Source organism: Musca vetustissima, unplaced genomic scaffold, assembly GCF_032173495.1.
Source record: "Musca vetustissima isolate MV318-11 ecotype Yass unplaced genomic scaffold, APGP_CSIRO_Mvet_v1 utg203758, whole genome shotgun sequence".
In the NCBI taxonomy this organism is placed as follows: Eukaryota; Metazoa; Arthropoda; class Insecta; order Diptera; family Muscidae; genus Musca; species Musca vetustissima.
In genome coordinates, this window is record NW_026880209.1 from 196 (window position 1) to 14,475 (window position 14,280).

General features: G+C 35.4%; 1 protein-coding gene across 1 annotated transcript; it reads right to left on the reverse strand.

The window, feature by feature from the left end:
* Positions 1 to 1,381: 1,381 nt before the first annotated feature.
* LOC133325676 (serine protease easter-like) lies at positions 1,382 to 12,848 on the reverse strand. The gene is made up of 4 exons (XM_061534398.1): positions 12,748 to 12,848; positions 6,859 to 7,016; positions 6,509 to 6,668; positions 1,382 to 2,123 (listed from the first exon to the last, which is right to left on the reverse strand). The coding sequence occupies exons 1-4, from the start codon at positions 12,824 to 12,826 to the stop codon at positions 1,396 to 1,398; spliced, it is 1,125 nt and encodes a 374-aa protein (XP_061390382.1). The 5' UTR covers positions 12,827 to 12,848; the 3' UTR covers positions 1,382 to 1,395.
* Positions 12,849 to 14,280: the final 1,432 nt, after the last annotated feature.

Sequence of the window (14,280 nt, forward strand, 5' to 3'; positions counted from 1 at the left end):
GGATTTATAAAAGAATATTTTCGAAGACCTTAGACAAGGCGTGGATTTATAAAAGAATATTTTCGAAGACCTTAGACAAGGCGTGGATTTATAAAAGAATATTTTCGAAGACCTTAGACAAGGCGTGGATTTATAAAAGAATATTTTCGAAGACCTTAGACAAGGCGTGGATTTATAAAAGAATATTTTCGAAGACCTTAGACAAGGCGTGGATTTATAAAAGAATATTTTCGAAGACCTTAGACAAGGCGTGGATTTATAAAAGAATATTTTCGAAGACCTTAGACAAGGCGTGGATTTATAAAATATTTTCGAAGACCTTAGACAAGGCGTGGATTTATAAAAGAATATTTTCGAAGACCTTAGACAAGGCGTGGATTTATAAAAGAATATTTTCGAAGACCTTAGACAAGGCGTGGATTTATAAAAGAATATTTTCGAAGACCTTAGACAAGGCGTGGATTTATAAAAGAATATTTTCGAAGACCTTAGACAAGGCGTGGATTTATAAAAGAATATTTTCGAAGACCTTAGACAAGGCGTGGATTTATAAAAGAATATTTTCGAAGACCTTAGACAAGGCGTGGATTTATAAAAGAATATTTTCGAAGACCTTAGACAAGGCGTGGATTTATAAAAGAATATTTTCGAAGACCTTAGACAAGGCGTGGATTTATAAAAGAATATTTTCGAAGACCTTAGACAAGGCATGGATATTTTAAAAGAAGCCCGTAGACAAGGCGTGGATTTATAAGGAATACTTTTTCAAGACCTTAGACAAGGCGTGGTTTTTTAAATAACATTTTTTTTCAAGACTTTAGACAAGGCGTGGATTTATAAGGAATACTTTTTCAAGACCTTAGACAAGGCGTGGATTTATAAGGAATACTTTTTCAAGACCTTAGACAAGGCGTGGTTTTTTAAATAACATTTTTTTTTCAAGACTTTAGACAAGGCGTAGTTTTTTAAATAATATTTTTTTCAAGGCGTGGATATTTTAATAAGTATTTTTCATGGGCTCTGATGGGCCTGGGTATTTTAAAAAGTATTTTCCAAGGGCTCTGATGGGCCTGGGTGTTTTAAAAAGTATTTTCCAAGGGCTCTGATGGGCCTGGGTGTTTTAAAAAGTATTTTCCAAGGGCTCTGATGGGCCTGGGTGTTTTAAAAAGTATTTTTTAAAGGGCTCTGATGGGCCTAGGTATTTTAAAAAGTATTTTTCATGGGCCTGTTAAGGTCGTGGATTTTTTTAAAAATATTTTTCCACGGCTTATCAAAATGCCTGTTTCAAACCTGGGCAATATCTATAATTCATTTATCTTAAATTAAAAGTCCGCAGTAAATTAAAAGTCCGAAAAAAATAATTTTTATTATCATCAAAAACCTATCTTTACATCTTTAAGGTTTCATATTTTGTAAAATCCAATCAGCATAAGCCCCCACACGTGTATAGATACCAGGCCAACCCGCGGTAGCACATTGTCGTGGACCAAACGATACAATACCCGCTTGGACATAAACATCACGATTATCTAGACGTTGACGCACCACCAATGGACCACCCGAATCACCAGTACACGAATCAATACCAGCAACACCACCTGCACACATTTGTGAATTTTCTAAATTAATTCTTCTCATTGCATATTTCTGACGACATTCGGCATCAGTCCACGCTTCAATGGTAGCTTTCAATTTCAAATTACTACTTGTACCCGTCTCGGTTGCACCAAACCCAGTCACATCCATTGTCATTGCATTAAAAGTTTTCGTACGCATCTCATGTGCCATTGGTAAACAAACGGGACTCACGAAATTCGTATATTCAATGTCCCGATTTAGACGTATCAAAGCGATATCGTATAGACGATTTGCCGAATTTTCATTATATTGAGGATGTGGAATGAGGTCTTCAATGCCAACGTCGATATGAGGGTCGGCACAATCCAATTGATTATTGGCCAAACGTTCGCAGTCCCGTGTTGTGGAACGATCCCATTCTCCCAGACGTACACCCGTGGGAACATTGGTTTGCAGGGCTCGACCGGTAACACAATGGGCAGCGGTGAGGACATATCGTTTATTAATCAATGATCCACCACAGAAGAAATTCTTTATATTGCCAGCTGTAAGTTTTAATTGATATTTACAAGATTCACAATATGTTTATTGGGCATGCATGTGACCTTCGCCTGGAATTTATGTAATAAGGGTTTTTTTATTTCATACATTCTTTTATGTGTGATAATACATAAGGCATTTAATGTCAAAGCTTTTTAAGGAATATATCGTCCATTTGCTGATTTTGATATCTGATTTTTTACACAATATGAAATCTGATATAGCGAACAATTCTCCATTATTAACTCAACAATTACGATTTTTGATTGCAGCAAATAGGCGATATCTATATAGATATATATTGAAAATGGAATAATCAGTCCAGCCCCAATAATCACCCCAATATTCGGCATTTTGATTTTGGGATTTTGGATTCAATATTGACCCACATTTCTTAGTAGCTCTCATATAACGATACCTTTTAAATTCACTATGTTTAGTTTAGTTTCTCATTGGATGCAAAATTGATCATTATAGCCAATATTTTGGGGTACATTTCTTTGGAAATTTGAGGCAGGTTTTTTAGTAAGTGTCAAATCTTCTTAAAAATGATTACAATCGGTCTGCTTTATGGTACAGCACCCATAAAACGATTCCACCTATTATTCGGTATTTTGGACATGTTTTCCGTATTTAGGTCCTAGCTTAGTTTTCCAACTTGAGTGTCTGTAGTTTAGTATTTTGTTTTCTCCTGGTAGCAATGGTAAGATTTGAACCTTAAATAAAATTCGATAATCGCCCATGTGACATGTTCCGAGAGTTTTTGAATTCCCATACTTTTTTAAATTCCCATGTTGTGCAAAATGGTGTGCTCAATTTCGAGCGAAAGTGCGGCTCGAAAGCATAGCTGTGTTCAATATGTTACGAAATGTGTTCAATAAAAAACATATGTTTCATTGGAATTTTCAATTTGTTTAACAACAAAATTAAGAAAAAATACGTCTGCTGGCTTATTAATTTCCCTGGTTTCTAGCAGAAAAAGTCTAATGATACTGGAAAGTGTTAAAATAAGCATTTATGGATATTTTGAGAGAAGTTGGTCCTTTCATACACAAGGGTACCATTCCCGAAAGCCTGCAGTTAGCAACAAAGATTTCTGGCTGTTGGTGGGTTTCAGAGGGTAGTGGCAAATGATTCAAATATAAGTGTTAATCGCACAACAATGTGAAAAATATTGTGGAGAGTAATGAAAGTCCTGGAAGACAAAGTGTGTGCAAGCTGTGGACAGCTGCAGACCAGGATCCAGCCATGATGCTTTTATTTGACATATGAGTGCAGCTAGGCAGCATGAACAAAGAGGAAATGGTATGCAAAATAGTTGGCTTCTAGGAGACAGTGGTTACGCTTTAGAAACAATTTTTGACGCCCTATAAACAAGTGGAGCATGGATCTTGTCAACATCGATATAATAAAGTGCACACATCTGCAAGAAACATTATTAAAAGGACTATTGGAAATCTTAATAGTAGATTTTTTATAGATTCTATTTTTATTTTGATCATATGGTGGTTGAGTTGCCAAATGTATTTCAAAAATGTTACGCGCTGTTTTTGATAAAAGAAGCCCTTTTTATTTTCTTTAATTTTACTATAAAAACTAATGTAAATACTGTATTTTTTAAATAAATATTGTAAAAACGCGTTAAATATTACTTCAGCGTTCTTTTCCAACTTGCACGTGCTCAGAAAAACACGTACGATCTCATTTCGTTTTCAATCCACAAGGCTATATGTGCTCGAATTATGTTCCTAATATTTATTTGGGAATTCGGAATGGAGCACACCAAATTTGGGAAAATGTTTCAAATTCGAGCAAACTCGAAATGCAGCACATGGGCGTATAATTAAAAAAAATCCTGCAAAAACCTAGAATGAAAAATTACAAAATTAGAACTCAATTAGAACCTGCAAATTCAAATGTCAGTCCATGTTTATCAACATCAATCATAAGTCCAAGAGGGTCTACCTCGAAACATAGATCATTATTTTATTTTTGGTAGGGCGATTTTCTATTCAATGAGAATCCAAAATATTTCATTAAGCTAATTCGCTTGTAAAACATGCCCAAACTCCACAAAATATAGAAATTTGTGTGGTACCAGTCTACGGGAGCTAACCCAAAAAGTCGAACATTTTTAGTAGAACGACTTTCTACCCAATGATAATCTAAAATACCAAATTACGGCTGATATAATTGAAAAACTTAGCTTAAAGTTTAAGACTACTAAAGTAGGGCGGGGTGGTCTACTCCGAAACATGATCCAAATATTGACAATTTTAGTAGAAAGATTTTCTACCCTTTATAAACCCAAAATTAGTTTTAACCAGTAAGGAAAGCAGTAAAGTCGGTCGGGGCCGTCTATATTATACCCTTCACCACTTTGGGTATATTCAAAAGATGCATTCTAACAGACGACGCATTTTCGAAGGACCATTGACATGAAATTGGATGAACTAAAATGTAATATGTGATCCGACTTAGATCAATCCAAAAACATGTCATTCTGTAACCTATACTAAAGTCTTCATTTGGATAGATAGAGAATGAGACATAATTACGTAAATCGATTTGAAGCAAGTCTCAATCGGATACTCGTCGATTATTTGAAACCCAATAAACATGAAGTCGGTCAAATATATGGGCTATGGGCTAGAAACTTAACACCCATCATTCTAGACTTAAGTACGCTGTAGGGACTTTGGTGCACCATTTACATAAAATCGGATTGAAATATATATGGGAGCTATATCTAAATCGGAACCGATTTTCACGAAACTTAACACACATTACACTAGACATAATTCATTACTCTATGCGAAGTTTCGTGCAAATCGAAAGATATATAGGGACTTTGGTACACCATTTACATTAAATCGGACGAAAATATATATGGGAGCTTTATCCAAATCTGAACCGATTTTCACGAAACTTAACACACATCATTCTAGACTTATCTAAATCTGAAACCATTTTTTCCAATTTCCATGGGATTCCTCCTTGGGCCAAATAAATGAGCTGTGGCAAATTTCATCCAATTCGGATCATGAATGCGACCTGTACTTTGTTTACAATTTAACATGGACAGACGGACGGACATGCATAAATCGACTCAGAAAGTGATTCTATGCTTATACTCAAAAGGAACCATTTGTCTATCTGGTTTCCTATTGTCTATTACAAACATATGGACAAAGACATAATACCCTGTACCACAGTGTGGTATAAAAACGTGCGCAAAAGCTTCAAAATACCGAATATTGTGGGGTACGGAATATATGGGTTGTAGCCTGAAAAGTGGATCGATATATCCCATTTTCAATATCAAACATTCTAGGAATAATAGTAATGTACGTGCACAATAGCTCTAACTGCAATGTTGCGAGATTTAAACTGGAGAACTGACTGGCCTGTCTACTCCTGTACTCTCGTCAAATAAATCTTAATAAAGGAATAATTATTTCCCACCAATAACCCGAAATGTCAAATTGTAGTCACTTCGTTTGGGAAACGTGCTTAGCACCATCATTCGCATCTTTCAATAATGCCAAATTACAGCAATTCGATTGTAAAATGCGACTAAAGAATCCGATATCGAAAATGTCCTGAAAAGTTGTTTTTACCCACCAAAAAATATTGTTAAATGGTATTAATTTCGATTATAGCTTTGTGCCCTTAAACATGGTAGAATTTACAATGTAATATATTTTGTAAACTTTTCTAGAAAAGTCAGATTTGTATTAAAACCTAAAATGGACTTAAACCACTTTCAAAATAAACGACTCAACTATTGTTCATTACTGGTTTAAATAATTTTTCCTTTTTCGCGATTCGTAGACACGCTTTATTCTACTTCCTTTACGTCAGCAATTTCTTCTTGTGTTTTTATCGATGGCTTAAACTTCCCCTTCCAAACATTTCACGAGTTTGAGTTCAAATCACAAAATGGTTCGGATCATGCATCAATAACGAAGCAAAAACACCATTGTTGGGATAAATAAGTTATGCGGCAAAATGAAGCTCATGGTCAGGGGTGAAAAACAATACATAATGGAGATGGAAAGCCGTTGGCGAGTATATGAAGAACCCAGAAGACCAAATTCATGATATATCAAGATTTTGAAAGATGATGTGATGAATTCTTTTCTGGTAAACCCCAAAAATGTATGAATTTGCGGCTATTGCCGGTTACTTTTTAGATAACATGTCCTTAGTTAAATCGAAAATATGAGACGTAAGCTAAAATCCATGAAACGATTTTTTTTTTAAGTCATAATCATAATCAACTATCAATCAATTCATGCAACACTTTAAGGGGGAGGACATACACATACAAATCCATCCAGACAAAGGCCATATTTAGTTATAAATATATTGTTTCCAAAAAACATACGTTTTGTGTACTCAATCAAGGCCAACCAAGGATATTCATCGATTCGGGTAACATTACCACCATAGATACGATTATCAAAGGATTTTCCACAGTCACGTGTGGTGGGCAAGAGATTCGAAGATGATCGAGCACTTACCGCACTTTCCAATTTACAACATACCTGTGAATGAATTTAAAACTGCTTTTGAAGTGCGGGGAAATAAACAAAACTTCATTTTCATCAACCTTCAATTACTAAAGAAATTTTTTGATTTATGGGCAATTTTGTTTCATAATTTAATGAAATTCCATTTCGAAAGGTAATGAAAATGTCCCATTTTTGGGGGGAGGGAGATACATTTGGAACTTACATAAACCATGGAACCGACTTGATCGCACATACTTTGTTGCAAATATTGAGTTTCTTGTGGTGATCTATTGGTATTTCTTAACATTTGCAACAGCTGGGGACATTCTACAAGATTACGACATAGACCATTGGCTCGATCGGGGGTCATGCATTGTTCATCTGCAAAATATATGTTTTGACATTTTTTAATAATGGTTTTAAGGATTTGAAGGGAAGTGGAAGAAATTCTAATTGTTTGAGTGAAAAATTAAATAACATTTACAGAATAGAAAACTGATTTGTTACGGAAAGAAAGTGGACTTTTTTATGGGGGGTATGATCAATTGCAACCAGTTTAATGTATAAATGCAGTTAAATCCTGCCAAAAGAATAAAACTTTTCATAGGAAACAATGTCGCAAGTTACCGATAAGTATAGATAGGTAACTTGCTTGTCGAGTAACGATAACTTGTTGCTCGACTATGAAATTAGAAATTCCGATGAACTATTTGAATTCCTGAAAAAAACCCACGAAAAACACATCGACACATTCCACCTATTTGTAGCCTATAAAGCCGCATTCGACAGCCCCATCCGTTCAGAGGTGTTTAAAGCCATGTCTGCGTTTGGTATTCCTGCAAAATTAATACGGCTATGCAGGATAACTTTAAGTGGCACAAGATCAGCAGTTAAAGTAGGAAAGGACCTATCGGAGCCCTTCAATATCGAACGAGGATTCAGACAATGTGACAGTTTGTCGTGTGATCTTTTTAACATCCTGCTGTAAAAGGTCATACGAGACGCAAAGGTGAACACAAATGGCATTCTGTACACCAAACAACACATGTTACTCGCCTACGCCGATGACATCGATATAATGGTCGAACATTGCGAGCGGTAACAGTCACCTTTGAACAAATTGAAAAGGAGCCTGTCAAAGTGGGTCTGACAGTAAACGGCGAGAAGACAAAGCTGATGGTATCAACGCGCAAGACGTCCAGTAGACTCGGACCAACTGTGGAACTTGAGAACTACAGCTTCGAGGTAGTTAAAGATTTTGTATACCTTGGTACCGCCATAAATAAAACGAATGACATCAGTTTTGAAATTCTGAGAAGGATTTTGATGGCCAACAGATGCTACTATGGTCTAAGTAAGCAAGGCCACCTCTCGCCAGACCAAACTCACACTTTACAAGACGCTGATACTACCCGTGCTATTATATGGATCAGACGCATGGGTACTTGCGCAAGCAGATGAGGCAGCTTTTGGGGTGTTTGAGAGAAAAATTCTAAGAAATATCTATGGGCCGATCTGCGTTGATGGCGAATATCGGCGTCGAATGAACACGAGCTTTACAATTTATACGCGGACATCGACATAGTCAGTCGTATTGAGCTGCAGCAACAACGGTGGCCTCAAAAGGCATATAAAAATGAGCCTACTGACGGTTCCCGTAGAAGGGGAAGGCCACGAATTAGATGGAAAGACCAAGTAGAAAACAATATCTTGGAACGAGGACTTCCAAATTGGTGGACTTGCACACAAGACTTGCGCACAAGACCGACGCGCTTGGAAATCTTTTTTAAGCTCGGCATATGGAATAACCGTTCTGTAACAAGCCACATAAGTAAGTAAGGAACTCCGAAGAGTCAAATTTAGGCCGATTGGCACAAAAATTAATAAGGTTCAAATTTATGTATGCGAAGTTTTGTTGGAATTGGTTCAGATGTAGATATATTTCCCATATATAGTTTCCTCCGATTTTATATAAATGGTGCACCATAATGTTAATGTTTGTCCGATTGAGGCAACATTTTGCAGCTTATTGAAGTTAGTACATGTTGGCATTCATATTGAAATTACTGCAGTTTAACGTCCGTGAAGTTTTGTTGAAATCGGTTCAGATTAAGATTAGCTTCAATACATATTTTTCTCCGATTTTATGTAAATGGAGCACCATACTGCCAATACTTTTCCGATCGAGACATAATTTTGCAATAATATCGGCTTTGTACTTCTTGAGTAAATCCGCCAAAGCGAACACTGCGCCTGTTCTGTACAACGTGCACACATTTCAAGTGCAGATCGTGGTCCTTTATACGTTTGCGGGGGTCGCCAACATTAGGGGGGGGGTTTGGCTTTCTTTTTCTTTGCTTTTTCATAGTAGGTTGGGTTTTCGGAGAGTGGGCAACTAACCCGATGCCTCATCTCATTTTTTTATAGTTCTTATAGGTGAACTCGCGGCACATATTAGCTCACTATTTAATCCACAATTGAGATAAAAGAGGGACCAAGATAAGCCTGGACTTCGCCATGTTAAAGCCACTCAGAGCCGTTGCTTGGTATCTATCATCCCCTACACCATTTTATGTAAATGGTGCACCATAAATCCTGTTCTATTTGCGTGATATTTTGTTGTTGAAATCGGTTAAGATGCAGATATATCTCCCTCATGTATTTTTGTCCGATTTTATGCAAATGGAGGACCCTATGTCTGTTCGCTTTACATGAAATTTTGCATAGCGTATTGGATTGAAGACGTTTCACGTTTAAATATAGCTTCCACATATATTTTCATCCGATTTCATCAAAATGATGTACCAAGTAACTAAAGTTTGTCCGCTTAGGACATATTAGTGCACAACGTACCAAATCGAATATAGAATAACGTGTATTTGATTTTGTGTCGAGATAAATTTTGGATAGCACAGAATGTTGCAGCATAGCAAATGGTGGATGCCACAGTTGCTCAAATACGTCCATTTATATTTAAATCTTATACATATTTTGCTCGATGATTGACATTAAATTTTTCATTAATTTCAGATTGGTATGTGTATGGGTTGTTTTAATTTAGTTCAAATATCTATGTACTTCACGTAGTTAATTTCGTCCGATTCCATTTCAATGGTCCTCCAAAGATGATATGTCTATTCTATCTAAAGGATATTATACATATGAGCATTTCATGTATGTACCCAACTTTTGAACTTTCCTTCCTAGTTTTTCATTTGTTTATCATTTTTTTTTATGAAATTCCATTAGATTAGTATATTAAAGTCATGACGTATTATCAAAACAATAACGAACCTCTAACCAAATCATTTAATATTTTCAGGGAATTTTTCCTGCAAAAAAATTACAAAATTAAATGTCTACTTGTCTTTTTTTAACTTTTAAAAATAGTGGGGGCGAGAGATAATTCCCCAATAGGGGAATATTGTTATGTACTTTTTTCGAATTCTAACTCGGGTAAACTTCAGACAAATTAAAAAAATTAACTCCTTATACCGGAAATACAAAAGAAAAAAAAAAACCGGGGAAGACCCACAGCCCTAATTAACACCAATTTTTTTCTAATAAAAATACCGACAACTACCAGACCCATTATACATTATTCAATAAAGTTTTGGTGTCTTACTCTCAAATGTGTGTGTATGAGTCACAATTCCAATAAATCAAATTTCATACAATTTAAGTCAATATATAATTTTTATGTAAACAAAATATAGTGCGGATATGTGTGGTTTTAATTTCCTGAACTATAAGTAATTGTTAAAACAAATAAAACCAGTAAGGAAAGTGGTAAAGTCGGACGGGGCCGACTATATGATACCCTTCACCACTATGGGTATATTAAACAGGACTATTAACATGAAATATATAGACCGATTTTCTCGAAACTTGGCAGACATCACTCTAGGCTCAATTCAGTACGTTATGCCAAATTTCGTGCAAATCGAAGGATATATAGGGAATTTGGTGCACCATTTATATGAAATCGGACGAAACTATATATGGAAGCTATATCTAAATCTGGACCGATTTTCTCGAAACTTGGCAGACATCACTCTAGGCTTAATTCAGTACGTTATGCCAAATTTCGTGCAAATCAAAAGATATATAGGGACTTTGGGGCACCATTTACATGAAATCGGACGAAACTATATATAGGAGCTATATCTAAATCTGAACCGATTTTCTCAAAACTTGGCAGACATCACTCTAGGCTCAATTCAGTACGTTATGCCAAATTTCGTGCAAATCGAAAGATATATAGGGACTTTGGGGCACCATTTACATGAAATCGGACGAACATCAGACAGACAGAGAGACATCACTCTAGGCTCAATTCAGTACGTTATGCCAAATTTCGTGCAAATCGAAAGATATATAGGGACTTTGGGGCACCATTTACATGAAATCGGAGGAAACTATATATGGGAGGTATATCTAAATCTGAATCGATTTTCTCAAAACTCGGCAGACATCACTCTAGGATCAATTCAGTACGTTATGCCAAATTTCGTGCAAATCGAAAGATATATAGGTACTTTGGGGCACCATTTACATGAAATCGGACGAAACTATACATGGAAGCTATATCTAAATTTAAATCGATTTTCTCGAAACTTGACAGACATCATTCTAGGCTTAATTCAGTACGATATGCCAAATTTCGTGCCAATCGAAAGACATATAGGGACTTTGGGGAACCTTGTACATGAAATCGGACGAAACTATATATGGGAGGTATATCTAAATCTGAACCGATTTTCTTAAAACTTGGCAGACATCACTCTAGACTCAATTCAGTACGTTATGCCAAATTTTGTGCAAATCGAAAGATATATAGAGACTTTGGTGCACCATTTACATGAAATCGGACGAAACTATATATGGGAGCTATATCTAAATCTGAACCGATTTTCACGAAACTTGGCAGACATAATTCTAGGCTAAATTCAGTACGTTATGCCAAAATTGGTGCAAATCGAAAGATATATAGGAACTTTTGATGCTCCATTTACATGAAATCGGACGAAACTATATATGGGAGCTATATCTACATCTGGACCGATTTTCACGAAACTAGGCAGACATCATTCTAGACCGAAATGATTAGGCTCTACCAAAATTTCGTGCAAATCGAAAGATATATGTGGACTTTTGTGCGCCATTTACATGAAATCGGAGGAAACTATATATGGGAGCTATATCTAAATCTGGACCGATTTTCATGAAACTTGGCAGACATTATTCTAGACCTAAATGATTAGGCTGTACCAAATTTCGTGCAAATCGAAAGATATATAGGGACCGTTTACATTAAATCGGTTAAATATATATATGGGAGCTATATCTAAATCTGAACCGATTTTTCCCAATTTCAATAGGGTTCGTCCTTAGGCCGAATAAGTGACCTATGCCAAATTTTATCCAATTCGGATCATAAATGCGACCTGTACTTTGTTTACAATTTAACATGGACAGACAGACGGACAGACGGACGGACGGACGGACATGCATAAATCGACTTAAAAAGTGATTCTATGTATATTCTCAAAAGGAACCATGTGTCTATCTCGTTTCATTTTGCCTGTTACAAACATATGCACAAAGACATAATACCCTGTACCACAGTGTGGTGAAGGGTATAAAAATTAAAATCCATAAAAAATTTCACAAAATACTTGTTTGAAATTTATTTATTATTTTTGTTTTTTTTTTTTTTTGCATTGTTATTTTTCATTTCGAATTTCGGTTCATAAACTCTCAAGTCATATTTTTTATTGTTAATTTTTTTACTTTATTCATGTTTGTGTACCACTGTGTGTAAAATCAAATTTAACACGTTTAAATATTGAATTAATAATCACTTTGAAACATTTGTTTTGTTTTTATTTTTTTTTCAAATTTCCTTTTTTATTATTACTTTTTTATTTTTTTTATTTCAAATGATTATTCATTATCAGTTCTTTTTGTGTGTGTGTCTCTATATTCTAATCTCACAATTTTCGGTAGCCCCGTAACCCGAAGGGTCATCATTGCTAGCCATGTTTTTTTTTAGAGATAAACGCACGACGAAACTTTGTTTAAAGAAAATAAAAACAAACAAAACACTCACTTGCTTTAGCCACAGAGCACTGAATACAAAACGCTGCCAGAATGCCAGCGATTAAAGCCAGCGCGGTAGAATATTTCATATTGAGACAAAGAAATACAAAAACAAAAAATAAAAATAATTTTTTTTTTTCGTTGTTTCCAGTCAGACAAACACCATGCGTTAAGACAAGCCAACGATCCTCAACAGACGAGTTTTAAAATTATACTAAGCTGAGATTCATCATCGATGGGATCTTTAATATAAAATCGTATATAAAATGATGCTGACTGGCTGGCTCGCTTGTTTTCTAGTTGTTTTGGGAGTCTGGCCGGCCCTTGCTACAGTGAATGTCAAGAATTCAGAGAGAAAGAGAGACATCGGGAGCGCGATCGACCGAAAGGGAGAAGCCAATGGGTCTCCAAAAAATCTCAAATGAGAACATCATATTTTTGTTGCTACATTAAAACGCCGGATTCAAGTTTTTTTTTGGCTTAAGGAAAATCCACAATTAAAATTCTCTATCAACCACATAACTAAGTCATTCACACTAAAAAAAATTGAGGCAATCTCAATTATGGGGAAAATAAACAACTGGAAGGACTGGATTGTTTTTATGACACTTTATTCGCAGATAGTTTTTTATCTGTGAAATTACATTACTACCAAACTTAATTTGAAAATTAAAATTGCAAATAAAAACGATGAATAATTTGCTCGACAGCTAACAAGCGGCATCATTTTTTAGTCACAATTAATTACTGGTAAGAAATGAATTGTTCTCAAAATTTTAGATTTCTATATTCGGCGAAGAAAGATCGACTTCACAGATTGGTCGTCGTCGAATTTAGTTTGACCTACTTTATGAAGAAACCATTAAGGAAAGTTCAAAAGTCTAACGGGACCGACTGTATGATACCCTTCACCACTTTGGGTACATACAAGAGATATTAATATCTACAATATCCTGTAGATAAAACAGACATATAATCTTTGGAGGACCATTGAGATGGAATCGGGTGAAATTAAATGTGATATCTAGATACATATTTGAACCAATTGGAAAAATCCCATACACATACCATTCTGAAATCATTGAAAAAATTGCATGTCAAACGAGCAGACAAGAATTCTTCGGTCTACCATTTTTATGAAATCGAGTAAAATTATGTATGGGAGCTATATATGTATAAACACATGGACCTAATTCAGCTACCGTAACATTTTTTTTTTTTTGTTATCACTCTAAATTCAATGTAATACCCTCTGCCAAATTTCGTGTAAATCGAACAAAAAAGTGAACTGTGCCAAATTTCATCCAAATCGGATCATAAATGCGACCTTTACTTTTTTCACAAAAATACATGGACGGACATGCGTAAATCGATTCAGAAAGTGATTCTATGCATATTCTCAAAAGGAACCATGGGTCTATCTCGATTCTTTTCGCCTGTTACAAACATATACACAAAGACATAATACCCTGTACCACAGTGTGGTGAATGATATGTAAAACTCTCGAAAATCTCAAACTATATCTATGTACTATATCTTGGG